The 15,931-nt window shown below is 33.8% G+C and overlaps 1 protein-coding gene across 1 annotated transcript; it reads right to left on the bottom strand.

The window, feature by feature from the left end:
* Positions 1-407: 407 nt before the first annotated feature.
* On the bottom strand, positions 408-4,270 carry LOC124304400 (uncharacterized). Its single transcript, XM_046762595.1, has 4 exons — positions 4,139-4,270; positions 1,983-2,212; positions 889-1,083; positions 408-428 (listed from the first exon to the last, which is right to left on the bottom strand). Exons 2-4 carry the CDS (start codon positions 2,210-2,212, stop codon positions 419-421), a joined length of 435 nt encoding a protein of 144 aa, XP_046618551.1. The 5' UTR covers positions 4,139-4,270; the 3' UTR covers positions 408-418.
* Between the last annotated feature and the right edge of the window lie 11,661 nt (positions 4,271-15,931).

Below are 15,931 nucleotides of genomic sequence, written 5' to 3'. Positions count from 1 at the left end.
TACGGTATAATAATTATGCAGGGTGACCCAGGACCATTACCTCATAGGCTAATTATTTGTTCCTCATGAGAATCGACGATTAAAGAAAAAAACTTTTTTAAGGTAGAAAATTCGTCGTTCACGAGTCATAACTTTTCACAAGAAATACATGGGTAGCCTATGAGGCGATAGTCCTGGGTCACCCTGTTCATCATTCGAACAACAGCAGATCTTAAACGTAGTTAAAATATATCCAATATGGCAATGGGTTGTACTTCTATAATATACATATGTCGAAACAAGGAGACATTTTATCATACGAATAACATGGATTTATTTACTCGTTAGTTACGCACATCGACGGATGTATCTTTTTTCTCTTTTCGTTGTTAACAGCTGTTTCGATCGCTTGAGGCTCGTATAATAGATTCGCTTACATTCACCATTGACTGAAAAAGAGAATACGTATTAACTATTAATGATGAATGAAATAAAAAACAAGCAGGATCAGTGAAAAAAAAAAAACACGAAATTTCATCTCCCAATTCAAAAAATACGTTCGGCGCAATCCATTTTTTCGTGTTTTGTGCAACTATACTGTTTCTGAAGACTCTATCATTTTTTTCAGGTTCCGAATGGATTCGACACAAATATTTCAAAATAAACAAAAATAAATATCAAAAAACTTTTTCATTTTGTTATCTCGTAAATATGAAAAGGTGATTTAAATCGTGTAGTGAAATATTCGTTTGAAAATTTCAAAGAAAGACAAAAAACGATTCAGTATTTATTAATTATTATCATGTCCTTTTTTTAGCCGCTGAGAATTTTTTTTTTGCTCCTCGAGAGAAAATACCGTATAATCATAGTTTGTTTGTTTAATCATAGCTTTGATGTTGACTTAATTACCCGTAAGTTGGGGCTGGCTCGGACCATTGTGGCTCGTACTCTACGTGCACAGGCTTTTCGACGATTCTTTCAACGTAAACTGGCTTCTCAACGTAAACTGGCTTCTCTACGTACTCGACGTATTTCGTTGGGGGAGCCGGGGGTGAAACGTAAACGTGATGAACTTCGGGAGCGCTGCTGGACCCGAACTTGTATCTGAAAAACGAGAATTTCAAAATGACAAGAATTCATCGTTGACTCCTTTTTCATTTATTTATTTATTTAATTTTCTCCGTTTTTGTATTTACACTCCGTTCAAGCTCTGATGTCAAACATTTTATGTATTTCGAGTTTATGTGGAATATTTTATATGTTATACATAATTCGTAGAATATTTTCCAACCGAATGTAATATATACGAAAGAATGACAATAAAAAAGGAAGAAGATGAAAAAAAAAACTGTGCGACGAAGCAAACTAAATTTCAATTGTTTTCACGTTTCCCTTTGACTAATATTTATCCTATTCGCTGAAATGTAACTTCTTCGATCGCTTGTTACAACTGATAATACTGACTTACGATCTTTACTTTCGAGCGATGACAAACTCATTTCAATAAAAACTTAACAGATATTTATACATTTGAAAGTGAGTCAATGTCTTAGTTACGGCTAAAAATTGGTCGAAGCAGTGGAATTATGGATAAAGTGGGAACAGGTGAACGAAGAGTATCAAATATGATCGTCAACTTGTAACGAATTCCAAAAATGATTAACAAACGATGAAAAATAGCCAAAAGGTGGTCAGTAAATTGTGGGTATCATAAAAGACCTGGAACGGTCGAAAGTCTGTTATGATAAAAGAAACTGTGATCGCAGGATAAAGAAAAAGTTAGAAAATAGATATTAGTCGACTTCTAAATGGTTAAGGAAATGCCGATAAGTCTAAGTATTGTAAAACAAAAAAGAATTGAAGTGACTAAAAATGGAGACAATTATGTAACAAAATAGTGATGAAAAAAATAATTCTTAATATTTTTGACGATGTAAATTGAATTTTTTTGATTACGTAGGTTACGAAAACTTTTAGTGGTAAAATTGAGGCATTGTTCTTACCCCTTAAGGGCTCCAATACCAAATCCTAGGAGGCCAGCACCAAGGATCTTCTTCTTCAAAAAGAGGGTACGTTTCTGTCTAACGAGTCCTTGTTCTTCGCCTACGTCAGGGTTCCCCGCTTCCAGAGGTAAGGTTTGCAGTTTCGAATATTGTTGAACATCCTCAGCGATTGCCACGATGGCAATGCAAGAGATACCCACGAAAAGGATGAATGTGCTTGAGAAATGCATCTGTGGATGATGAAATACGTATATTGAATAGATGATTTGCGGTCTAAATATTTTTCCTCGATTTTCAATCATTTGTATGCCTGAAATGCATGTTTCGTGGATTGAAAAGTAAGTAATTGGCAATTATCAGTTTTGAAATTCTTATGAATATTGCGCATCGAAAATCTGAACACAAATCTAACAGTAAAGAAAATAAATAATATGATTCTCTGTACGTCGTAAAATCTGTAAATTCCTTTAATTGGATATTCATTCGATTATCTACCCATATTTGTATCAATAAAATGTACAACGTTCAGAAATCTGACAAATGAATACGAAAAAAAAAAAACATACATGTAATCAATCAATTACATCCCTCTGTAAAATAATGTATAAAAAGTATTTGTTATTGGAGAATTAAAATAGAAAAAAAACTTAAGATTCCGTGAAATTTCATTGTAAGTGAGTATAAATTTGAATCAAATGAAATTCTTCCCGGAATCAATTATTTGTAAGAAAATCTACAAGTCATTATAAAAAATAAACGCTTACAAAAGAGAAAAAAACAACCGAGAATTCACACCGGAACTTGGTAAATTCTATTCACCGAAATTAAGCATGTATATTGTTTTAATGAACAAGAGACACTTCGTGTTCGATAGTGCAGTCATTAAGAATTGCCCCAGGGATTCCTAAATGATAAATGAGTATAATTGTAATTATAGTCAAATGCAATTGGTTTCAAAAGTGTAATTTTTCTATTTCGACTTACGTTAATCTCCTCATAACGTGGAGGAAATTTACAGACGGATGTAAAAGTTTCAAGTGCATATTCATCACTATATATATTTAGAATTACAGTAACTTGTTCAATCGATTTAAACACTAGGACCGTACTTAAATTTTTCTAATGCGTTTCTTAAGTCAGATTATTAATTACCGCTTCAAAACTATACTAAATGGAAAAAAATACGTACGTTTTCTTGTACAAATTTTACGCAAAGTGAAGTCTTATATTCCGTTTCAAAGAACGTATTAGTATTATAAAACACATATTTGCGTAGAATTTATTACTCCTGTCATGTACACTAATTGAATATTCGTGTAAGCTACATGATCTGTTATCATTTACGACAAACAACTCAGCTCCTATTGACACTATCGACGTGAAAAAAATACGTTAGAATTCATAGATTTAGACATCCTCTAATTATGAAAATTCTCTCAGTATATCCTATCCAGAACGATGAAGTTCAACGAATGGGAAAAACACAGTTATTCAATAACGCTGATGACAGTGATTTTGATCACATTTTCAAATTGCCAAAATAACCGTTTGGAAAAATATGTAATATATGGATCAGAAGGAATTTCAAAACGATATCTTCTTAGGAAAAGTCTCATCAGAGAGTCTAAAAATTAACCTAACGTTTTGAAATATTTTCAAACTCCAACCGCATGATGATTTATAAATTACTGGATCCTGATCAAAAAAAATTCACCAACTTCGAACGCTGCACGAAATTAAGTACTCCGATTATTTAATTTTTCATTTTTTCTCTCCTCGTATAGAATCCAATTTTTCATCTCAACGTACTTCGTTCACGAGACATGTATGATTATAAAAAGAGGTACATGTATCATCTTGCAGTGATTAAATTTTGGCATGAGATTATCGGAAAAACATTTATTCACTTTCTTTTGCCATTATTTGTCATGCGATAGTTGATTTATTATATTTCGAGACGATTTTGAGGTGACTATAAAGATCACAAAAATCACGAGAAAATTTTTTGTACCATAATATGATCGCTGATGAATGATAAGATGAAAAAATGTTAACTTTCTTTGTTATTTTTGTACAGTTTTCTAACAATTTTTTTAATGCTCAAATATCGAAATGAAATAATGAAATGAATAAAAGTAAAATCTCTTCACCCTCACCTTGAATTTCCAAAACTTGGTGCACGTTTTTTACGGTGTGACAAGTCCCGTTCACACTTGGTGTATTAAATTTTTCTGTGGTAGTCGAACGATTGTAGAGTGAATTTATACCCCATCAAAATCCCTACCACCTGTTTTGCTGCACCTTGTGATATGAATCGATGAAGACATCGCGTATAACCCTTTCTCTCTCTTTCTCTCCTTCTCCCTTTCCCTCACTTTCTGGCCATCGTGTTACAATTAGGCTCGACTGATCGCGTGTGTGAACGTTGATAAATTGTAAATTTGTTTCGTTACGTGCAGACGTCGATGACGATTGTCACCGAATCCCGTCGAGGTGCCATTTCACTGACTCTATACGTGCATCACGTCTACACGGTGTGGATTATATAATGCATTATCCGTGTAACGAAAGTCGATATGAATAAAATTTCAATCCAGGGATTCAAAACTGACAGAGACCTTTCTTTTTATTTTCGTAGATTATTATACTGGTATAATGAAGCAAGAAACAAACCAAAAAATATCTGACTGATCTTTCTGAACAATTTTACATATTCGCAATTCGTATCGGATATTTGAATTTTTAGCATCTCAAATTTCTCGTAATAAGACGTGAAGAAAAGACATAGAAGATATTGTATTTCGAGAAAAGTTCCTTTCAATTCACTTCGGATTTAATACTTTCAGAACTGCTATCGATTTCAGTGGACATGCATTTAAAAAAATCAGTTTTTTTTTTTTTGTTCTGAGAGATTGATTTTGTCAACAGTTAATTAGTACACTATTTATCTTGAGGTATGTTTTCTCGTCGAAAAAGTGGAGCTGAAGTAGTTGAAAAAAGGGGCGTGTGATTTTCATTCTCATTTCTAATTTTATAGACTATTTAAAATTAATTTTTGTCTGTAAAATAAAAAATATTAATTATGTTTCTAGAATAGTCTTAAATGTCAGAGAAAAATCATAAGTTCGGCACCTAGTAATACAAATTTGTTGACTTGACAAATATGACCTACTCACTGTAATTGACATGCTTATAAATTTTGATATAGGTTTAGGAAAGCTCTGAAGATATCTTAGTTGAAAGATATAGAATTGAAATATGTTGACAAATTTTTTTTTGACACTGCTAGACTTAATTCAATTCTGAAAGAGTCTAAAGCAACTGAAAGTAATTGAAATTGGCATGAATGAATTTGAAACAAATTGAACAGTTTCGAATCTCGAACCATTCAAACAGCGATGAACAGAATTTAAAATGAATGAGTTGAAAAAATTTCGAGGGAATCGAGAAAACTTGAACAAAATCGAAGAGAATCGGAAAGTAGCGCAACGGATGTTAAAAAATAGAAGCACCTCACTGGAATTGAATGGTATCAAACCGAATTAAAAGTAACTGAAATGTATTTACAGAAGTTAAAAGTCAGATAAAAAAACCTCGAGAAGAAAACTGATAACTCAATATTTGTAAACTGCAACTGCATAAATTCGTAGATACTCAATCTTGAGTACGTCAAAATTGAAATGATTCGAGAATACTGAAAAACACTATTTTAATTTTTCATACGCTGCTTACACTTTTCTCAATTTTTGTACTATTTCATCGACTTCAATTTAAAAATAGTGCTCAAATCCAGCTGATTTTCTTTTAAATGAATTTACCATTACATCCATGTATATAATGCGGCCGTCGCTGGCCCTATGATCCTGAATTGAGAAACATTTTTTCGCAGTAATTCGAGACGTGCGAACGGAAAGAGAATATCGACAAAGTTATGTCAGCGGTCGTAAAAAGCACAGACTGCGTTTCAAAGCGAGGTGCGAGAAGCACGCGTCACGCGCATTAGTGAAATTTCGGCACGTGCGGAATACAGCGACGTTGTACATTGGCTACATGCATGCGCGTAATCCGTGAGTCACGCTTCGAAGAGGGCGCTGCGCGCACGTATAAACATACCTGACGAGTTGCTCATCTATGTATGCACGCATGCGTGCCTGTATATTGTGCAAGAGAAAATAGCCGCCGGTAGCGGACTCGACGGACACGACCCTTGGTGATGTGTCGGGAGTACAGACCATTGGAAAAATTAATCAAACCATGAAAATTTACCTCTCTAGAATTTAGAGAGCGAAAGTGAAGTTGATTGAATTTGATTCTGACTCAAGTGTCTTTCACTGAAATAAAAACGGTATTTCAAGAAATATCAGTTCCAGGTAGAAGGCTTAAATTTTATAATTAAATTTGAACTATCACGCTATATTTACAGGTAGAAAAAATTATTGAATTCACTGAATATCGCGATCAAATATTACGAAAACAAATTTTTGGTGAATAAAATGACCGATTTTAAACGAAACAAATCCTTATACCATTTTTTTAACACCTAAAACTCAGCGTTTATGCAATTTTAACAAAAATTCAGCTATGCGATTGTTCAATCCTGATGACATGATTTTTCATGCCGACAATTTTTGATCGGACTGTACACCCGATACATCATTAACAAGCAGTGCTCATAAACGCAACTAGTCGTAAATCATAGAATCACAAACGTTCATAGAAGGTATAGATATGAGTAAATTTAATACGCGTGCCCGTCATACGACGTGTGCACACATACAAAGTGGACCATTTCTAAATTCTCAATCATTCATCTATCCTCAAAGGTGAAATGACGACCATGCTATTGGTGCCACAATTTTATTACAGGCAAAATATTGCCCGATAACTGATGAATATGAGAAACTGTTTTACAGTCTACGCAAAATTGCAAGTGGGTCAACAGCGGCCATATTGCTTTGATCCTAGCTTCATATTGTAAGCCAAACTTTTCGATACAACTACATACCCATTACCTTAGAATGTTTTACAGACCAGAAAACCGCCTTTTGACTATCGATGAATAATTTCATGTATTGCATAATTCAAAAGGAGGTGTAAATATGTCTGTGTTCAGTTTGAGATTGGTGTATGTTTGAATGCTACAAAAACGTTGCGAAATGAGTAACAGTTGTTTCTTGCATATGGTATTTCATTTCATTTCAATTTTGTCATTGTATTTTACTTCAGGATAATGAACAATGACGATCCGTATATAACCTAGAGCATTAAACTTGTTGCAGAATGCTTTCAAAATTTCGAAAAACTATGCGTTTTAACACAGCCTAAGCAGAGCTCTTTTATAACACTAATTTATTTTTAACAAAATAAAACGACGCCATTATCAATTATTACCACTATCTAGAATTTTTATCAAATAACTTACACTCTTGTGCCTTCTTAGTGAGGTAAACGATGTCGTTATGTGTTATAAAAATTGCTCAGTTTGTATAAAATCTGTACTTATGTATGTGTATGTAAGTATTTAGCCTTGACATTGCTTTCGACTCTTTAGCTTGAATTCCGAAAACTTTGCTGTCTATGTCATTGGTTGGATGGTGAAAAAAATCACCCAACATTCGAGTCGATATATCGGCTTCCGGTCCTGTAGTGGTCAATGTTGGTATAATATTATACATACCAGTCCTTGGATTAATCGATTAATCAATTTCTTCGATTACTCGAAGTTACCTCATAATAAATACTCCAGCTCAATGGCTACATGCCTCGCAACCACGGTCTTACATACAGGTCTGGTAACTAGTAGGGTGGGGAATGACTCAGATAATGAGGCAAAACCATGGTTCTCGTCTTCGCCGTCTGCAGCGCTGCCCCCTCGGGGTGAGCCAATCATAAATCAGATCCGAACAGCTGATTTTTCGGAATCAACAATCCTGAATAACACTCCAAAATGAAGAAAGATGCGAATAAAAAATGATTGAGATGTTCACTAGCATTCCATGGCGGGCGTGATAATTGTTTTATTTTAACGGAATCCTCAAATGTTTAAGTCAATAAAATCCATAAACATCAAGCGGGGGCTCACAACTTTTGAGACAGTTTGAGATCTTGTGGAGATGATCCACCGTTTACCCACTTTACACTGAGTTATAAACTGTCAAAAACTTCGATGAGCAGGTTATCTTATCGGTATATATCTATATTTATCATACCCCGGGCCAATGGCGCCCCTAGCGGATAGATAGGAAACAAGACCGTGTGCCTCACTAACGGTGACATCCCCTACCGCTCAAAAGTGCCGGAGTTACCAGGCCTGTATGTAAGACCGTGCTCGCAACTCATTTACCATGTTCGAACTATGTATATTCGTCTCTAACCGACGTATTCTGTCACCTTATGCGCGTGCGTCAAGTCGTTCGAATTTTATTGGCTGACAGTTACTACCTGATTTAGCAGCCGACGTAATACCAATCGCGACTGTCAGAAAATGTCCCTAGAAGCTCATCGTTACCTGTGGGTAACTGCTGTCGGTGTTGTTACGAAAAACAGTCCGTCGATTCGGAGCTGATCCGAAGTAAAATAAATCAGACTCACGTTTATCGTGTCAATCAAATCGTCGGATTCCTACGACGGTCAATTTATCACTGTAATCGGAAAGTCATTATTGACAAAATACTTTACCAAAACTTCGCACTTCCCTTGCGAACATAACCTCTTCCGATTTCCTGACAGTCGCGATTGGGATTGCGTCGGCTGCTCAATCAGGCGGTAACTGTCAGCCAATAAAATTCGTACGACTTGACGCACGCGCATAAGGTGCGTACTTTTCTCATGGACACGCGGTACACAATCTGTATACGTCGGTCTGAGACGAGTATAGCTTGAACATGGTAAATGAGTTGCGAGTCGTATACCGATTGAGCCGCAGAATTATTATGGAGCAACTTCGATTAATCGATTAATCGATTAATAGCACAGCACTAATACATACATGAGTATCGATGTAGCCGCGTATAATAACAGCGATTAAATATAACCGGAAAATTATTATTTAACGCGTTCCTTCTGCGTTCATGACGAAACTTCACCGCCACGTGGCGTCATTGATCATTAAACCTGTACTAAATAGGTGAACGCTCACTTGTGCTTTCTTTTGTGTAATTCGTTTCTTTATTTTTGTTATCATTGTATTACGTTATTATGCTGTACTTTAATAATTACAAAAAAAGAAAAAAAAAACACTTGTACTAATTATAAGTAAATACAACGTGGAAATATATAACACGATGTAGACGCATCCTTGTGCAGTATAAAAGGGTCTATTTTTGATTATTTCTATGTTCAAAGTAAAAATTATTTCTTAAATTTATTTTTTTCTCTCCTTTCTTCTCTCTCCCTCATTCTTCACATTTTGTCTCCTCGTCGTTTCAGAGATTGACGTATAATCTTCACCACGATCATCTGCACATAAAATAATGTGTATTTATAATAAACATTCATATGTAAATTGTACACGACTATTTTGTATAATACATGTTTGCCGCAGAAAGCAAACGGGATGATAAAACTAAGGACTAGGATATTTGAAAAACTGTCTACAATTTTGTCATTGTGCAACTTGAGGTGATTAATGAGTTTGGTAAAAAGGAAAACTTTAGAAAACAAAAGACACTGATAAGATGAAACTTCCAAGAATGGTATAAAAAACGATTCTTGCATGTTCGTATCAATCATAAAAAGTATCGAAATTCCATTTCCAGAAATGAAATACAAGCACATATATTCTTGACATTTCTTAGTCGTAACTTTATCAGTTTGCTGATTGAAATAAAAAAGTGTGAACTGATTGGAAAAATGATTTTTGCATTGGATAGCATAAAACTTTTGAAAGTCAAAATCTAGAGATTTATTCGATTGCAAAATTTTTCATCCTTCATAATGCCTTGTTAAGATCAAATTTGTAATATCTCATATACTCACAATGTTTTAACCCCAGTATCCTGAAGAATAGCCACCGCCCCATCCGCCGTAACTTTTAGTACCAAGAACAAAAAGGGCAAAGACTTGTAGCTCATTTATTTCTTTTACACACAAACAATTAAAACCAATTGATAACGTACATATATATTTCTGTGTACTAATGACATTTATTGCCAACTCGAATAACGTTTATACGAACTTAATCAACTTGTTCCTAACGAAATTTGCTTTTTATCTACATATAATAGATCTAATATATAATTTATAATTGAAGAAGATGAAGAAGATAATAATTTATAATTATTATATATCATTATTATATATATATATATATATATATATATATATATCATTATACAAACTCATGTATTGTTACCAAAATTTGTTTGATAAGATATGAAGCCGAGATTAAAAAATGAGTATACAATAACGAACTTTTTTTTGAATTATTATTAACTAGAAGTTTTCAACCCAATTTCAGCTGTTAAAATTTTCTAATAGCGAAGACAATATTGCTTCGGTAAAATTCAACTCGATCTACTGCAGTTTTACATTTTACCCTGAATTGTTTCGCGAATTTTCTGTTGTTAAATTAATTCCGATAATTTTTTGAGGAGACTGTACACACGGGATAATGCAGTTTGTAATGATTCACTAAAAATAACTCCCACATTATAGAATCATTGTATAATCAACGATTTGATTAATAGCCGGTGCAATGTTGGTAAAGAGTCCAATTTGAAGAATATAGCATTTATAACTACAAGATAGCAAGTGAAAAAGAAAAAAAGAAATAAAAATCGAGTGTGAAATAATACAGAATGAAATGAGGCGGATAAAAAAACTGTACAGCTATAATACGCATCTTACACTCGAGAAAAAAAAAAAAAAAAAAGGAAATGAAACAGGATATAAAAAGTAACGAGTAGAAAGAAACCGGTTAGGGAATAGCTCTTTAAAATATCTTCACCATCATCATCATCATCATCGTCGTCATCGGTGTGACGTCCATGTAGTGGGTAAGGGTATGTGTATAGCGCATGTCGCAACATAGTAATTTGATAAAAAGTTTTATGATACAAGAGTATTTTACATCAACGTCATGCCTGATTACTGACTTTAGAGTTCGTTAACACATCTGGTAGTTTAAACGAACCTCGTACATACAGAGTGTTCGACTTCAAACGACTAATCGTAGAATATTTTTGAAGTAGAATGAAATCCGAGAACAAGCTTCAGCCAAAAGTCAGAATAATCTGACAATGAGACAGAATCAAAATGGTGGCACAAATTTGATTGCAGGTGGCGCCACTTACAGAAAATCGCAAAATCAGACATATTTTCATTTCAAAACCATTTTTTCCTTTCAACATTAGTTCTACCTACAGTCAAAATCAAGTCATCTGTCTTCGAATGTCATCATTCCGTTCGTTTTTCAATGAGTTAGTGTCTTCTAAACTTCAATAATTGCGCCAGATGGCGTCACGTTCGAAAATAATATAAGTTTATCAATCAGAAACTCTAATGTTATTTCTAATCTTAGGCACTTTCATCCATTTTTTGATCTAAAGTTTGAATACTCGATTGTCTTAAGTGAAAGTCGGACTCGGGCAGTAAAAAAATCATCAAAGTAACCTATAAAATGTAAAATAGGTAAATTCATATGAATTTATAAAATACCATTTTCAATATTTAGCACGTGAACGCAATTTAAACTGATTTTTATCCTACAAATTCGTAGATGATATCGGATGAAGAATCATTGAAAAAATATCCGAACAGCATTTTGTAATATGAAATTTGGATAAAAAAAAATTATCGAGTCACCCGTTAGAATTTTTTCGTTAACTTCATTCATGCTTATAGAATATATAACATAATACGTATATGTATGTATATATGTATAAGTATACGTACATACAATCGCCATGTATGTAAAATGTTGCTCAATGCCACTGCCGATCGTTCGGAACACGTGGATCTTACAAGAAGATTCATTAATACTGATCACACAATTGTGCAACAGGTAGATTATGGAGGGGCCGATATAATGTATACCTATAATCTAGCCATTCATGCATATTCGACACATACAGCTGAGCTCCAGCGGCAGGTATTAAATTTCCAAGCACCGTTTGATTCTCTCTCTCGGGGAACTTTTTTTTTTTTTTCCTTTTTAATTGCTATAAAAATAGTTTAAATTTTTCTCATGCATTTAACGATAGTAAACCAAATTTGGCCATCATGATTGAAATAGATCGAAGAATATTGTTTGAACTTTTCGCTGTTTGAAAATATATTCTTTTCACTACCGTTAATTGATTTCACTATGTTTACACTCAACTTGAAAAAACTTTTGGCATTACGCTCTTTCTCCGTCAAGACTTGTTCAAAGTTGCGCAATAACATTTATCGACAAAGTGTTTGCTGCGACGTCATGAGTCGATTAACGTTTTTTTCTCCTTCTCTTTCTTTTTCGACAAAAAAAAAAAAAACACACACACACACGCACGCACGCGCACACATAAGTAATCTGAGTTCGAACAAGTCGAGCATTTTTTAAATCGTAAACATCAAATTTTCAAGAATAATTAAACACAACTTTCTACAGCCATTTTTCTAAATAAGATGACATGCAATTAAGAATCCAATTATTGAGTCGTAGGAAAAGAATTTCAGATTCGATATAAGAGCTCTCAAATAAAAAAACATAAAAGTTTTCAACTTTCTCCAGCTTTTCTTCGATTTTACTTATTGTTCTGCTTTTATTCCTTTTTCTCAAGTTACTGACGTTCTTTGTGTTTTTGTATAAATTCTTTGTTCTCCTTACTTTTATTTCCTTGACTAGTTTTTTTTTTCCGTCATTTTATTTCATTTACTTTTTTCTCGCAATAACCAGCCTAGTTATCGATTTGTATTCAAGATTTTTCTACTTCATCGGCTACTCGTGTATTTTTGCTTCAATTTTCCGACTCCCGGCTATTATTTGTGGCAGAAATGTGTTAAATTTTTCTTCTCTCGCGAATTTTCAAAAAGCCTTACCTCTTAGCCTTGAGGAGAGAGGCTCCCAGGAGTCCAGCACCTACAGCCTTAGCGCCAAGAATACCTCCGCCGACTAGGGCCGCCTTTTTGAGAAGAAGAGTGCCGAGAATAAGGCCCCTCTTTGATCTCACAAGCAATTGTCCATCCGCGGCTTGTTCCACTTCAAGTTGCTCCGGTTGAAAATCCTGCTCCTGAAGCTCCTTTAACTGTTCCGCGGAAAGATCAAGTGGAACAATCGCTGCTCCTCGAACAGTGACCGCCAAGAATCCCACGACAAGAAGAATGTGAAAGATATGCATCTGCGAATGGAAAAAAATTAAGTCAAAATTAAAGTAGATGAAGAATTGTTTAAATATAGAAAGTGTCAATTTTTTTAAAAACTAAAAATTCATTGTCTTACGAATTGTACCATATTTGAATTAATTTCTTACTGTTTTTGCTTTTTCTTAAATTTATCAATTTTAATTCAGCAGATCCATTCAGAAGATTAGCATTTACTGAAAAATAATGTACAGTATGTTTTAATAATGAATCCTATATCTTCTATTTACCAGACATATTAATTTCTAAGCTTTTAGCTACTACAGACAATTTTTTCGATCTCTACTTCATAAATTTGATAACAATAGAAATCGTTTTTTTTTTTTTTTTTTTTTTTTACCGAGGCTTAAATTCAGACCGTATATGTTTTAGGCTTTTTTCCGGTATCCCGATATCCTGATAAGCGGGGTAATCACTCGTTTATGAAACGTTTTTCATATCTCGAGTAAAAAAGAAAAAAAAAAAACAACAGGATGATTTGAAAAACAGTTATGAGCAAAGTGAAATTCATTTTATTTTACTTGAAAACTTTATTGAGCCGATGCATTTTTTTTTTTTCTGCAGAAAGACGGGGATTCGGAGTGAAGATAATTTTGCATTTTTGAGTGGTTGGAAGAAGAGGCTTTTTACGGTTGACAATGAGCCGTTGCATGTGCCTCGCATAAATAATTATTCGAAGTGCGGACCGTCGGCACATTGCAGACGTAACTCGTGTATTGGGCCACCTGTGTAATAATTGAAATGCGTACAACACGAAATACGTAAGCGTTTATTCCGCAACAGCGGGAATTATCCCCAAAATTTCTTGTCTGAAAGTTGAAACGAACCCAAGAGTCAAGTAACGCTACGAATCTAATACAACAGATGGATTAAACAAGGTCTCCCAGTTTTTAAAAAAATATAGAATATTTCGTTAGGAATATGATAAGGGTTTAGAGAGATAAGACAAAACTTTTGGACAAATCCCAATTTTTTCGATATTTTCAGTATTTTATGCTTCTGCATACACTGCACGGCATATTTATCAACCAATTCCCCATTTTCATAATGAACATACGAATTGTCTATTTTTGCAGGTCAAGCATTTTATTGTTAATTCTTTTTTTTTTTTTTCATTTTCGTAATTAATTTTTGAAGAGTTTCTTTTTTGTGAAAATATTCTGATGGTCTGAAAGTTTTACACTATTTTCAAATATTGTGTGATAATTCATTGAACTTTTAGTCCTGTTTGTACATTTTTTGTTCACAGCAAACTTCTCTACGTTTTTGCAATGAGTTATTCATATTTTTTCTATCCTGCAAAGCTTTTTCACGACTTGGATATTCGAATACCTCAAAAATACCGTCAAATGTATTCAAGTCACAAAGTCATTACCTCACGACTTCAAACGTCGAAATTTTTGTTGTCCCTGTCGATGCCTCAATTTTGCAAAGATACATTATAGCCTTGAAATGAAATAAAATTGTAAGAGGCAAAGAACAAAATAATTGTACGAAAATATTGGTAATAAATTGCTTTTAATAATTCTACGCGTTGTCCAATTTTCTTTATTTCTACGTCTTGCGCGAAACGTTTGTTCAAAATGGGACACAACAATTCAAGTTGGCTATCATGACAGCTGCACCAATTAACGTGGATCGATGCATATACAATTGGAAAATTAAGCGAAGTAAAATATGCGTGACGATTGTGCGAACAGGCGGATTTAGACTTGCTCACAACTTCCGGTTCATAGAGAAAAAAAAAGAATAACATTCAATTCGAAATTCGAACTAAAAATTCAGATTCGTGATTAACGACTTCAAAGCTCTCGGATACCGTATTGCGTGAAAATTTGACGATGTTTTTTTTTTACTTTGAACCACTGTAATCGAACGACGATTACAAATTTTGGAAGTCTGACCTTGGATTCGTTATCGTCGACCAAAAAAACTTAACGCCTACCAATTTCTATCAAAATTGGAATATTTTGAGATTTTTCTCCACCGTATTAGATCGCTATTTTGGATTTCGGAATCTGACTTCAGATTCGTGATCAGCCACCCAACGAACCGTCCAATACCAATTTTCATAAAAATCTAAACGATTTTATTTATTTTTTTCACCTTATCGAATACGCAAAATTTAAATTTTGTAAATCACAACTTAGATTCCTGATTAGCGAACCGAAAACCTGACAGTATCAATTTTCATTTGAATCCATTCATCCATTCTCAAGATATCATTATTTTTATTTGATTTTTTACAAATTTTAATATTTAAATAATTGAAAAATTACCGAATCGATCGAACCCAAAATTTAATCATTTCTAAGTTTGGAAAATTCACGTCGATCTGAACATGATCGGAGGTAATTCTCTAAACTTGAAAACGTGGAGATAGAGCGAAAGCTGAACTTTTTATATTCGGAGTGATTACAATAACTTCCTTTTTTCTCTGAAACCATAGAAATGGGAAGTTAAAAACAGAACTGACATATAATCTGGATAACTGATTCTTATTTTATATACGCTCCTCACGTACTCGTCATTTATTACTCCATGTCTTTTTCTTCGGAATAAAGAAAAAAAAAACTTACGACAAAGAACTTTTTCATTTGCCCGGAACT

Source organism: Neodiprion virginianus, chromosome 5 (genome assembly GCF_021901495.1).
Source record: "Neodiprion virginianus isolate iyNeoVirg1 chromosome 5, iyNeoVirg1.1, whole genome shotgun sequence".
NCBI classification, from domain to species: domain Eukaryota; kingdom Metazoa; phylum Arthropoda; class Insecta; order Hymenoptera; family Diprionidae; genus Neodiprion; species Neodiprion virginianus.
The sequence above is the reverse complement of the archived record's forward strand: the minus strand, read 5'-3'. Positions and strand labels throughout refer to the sequence as shown.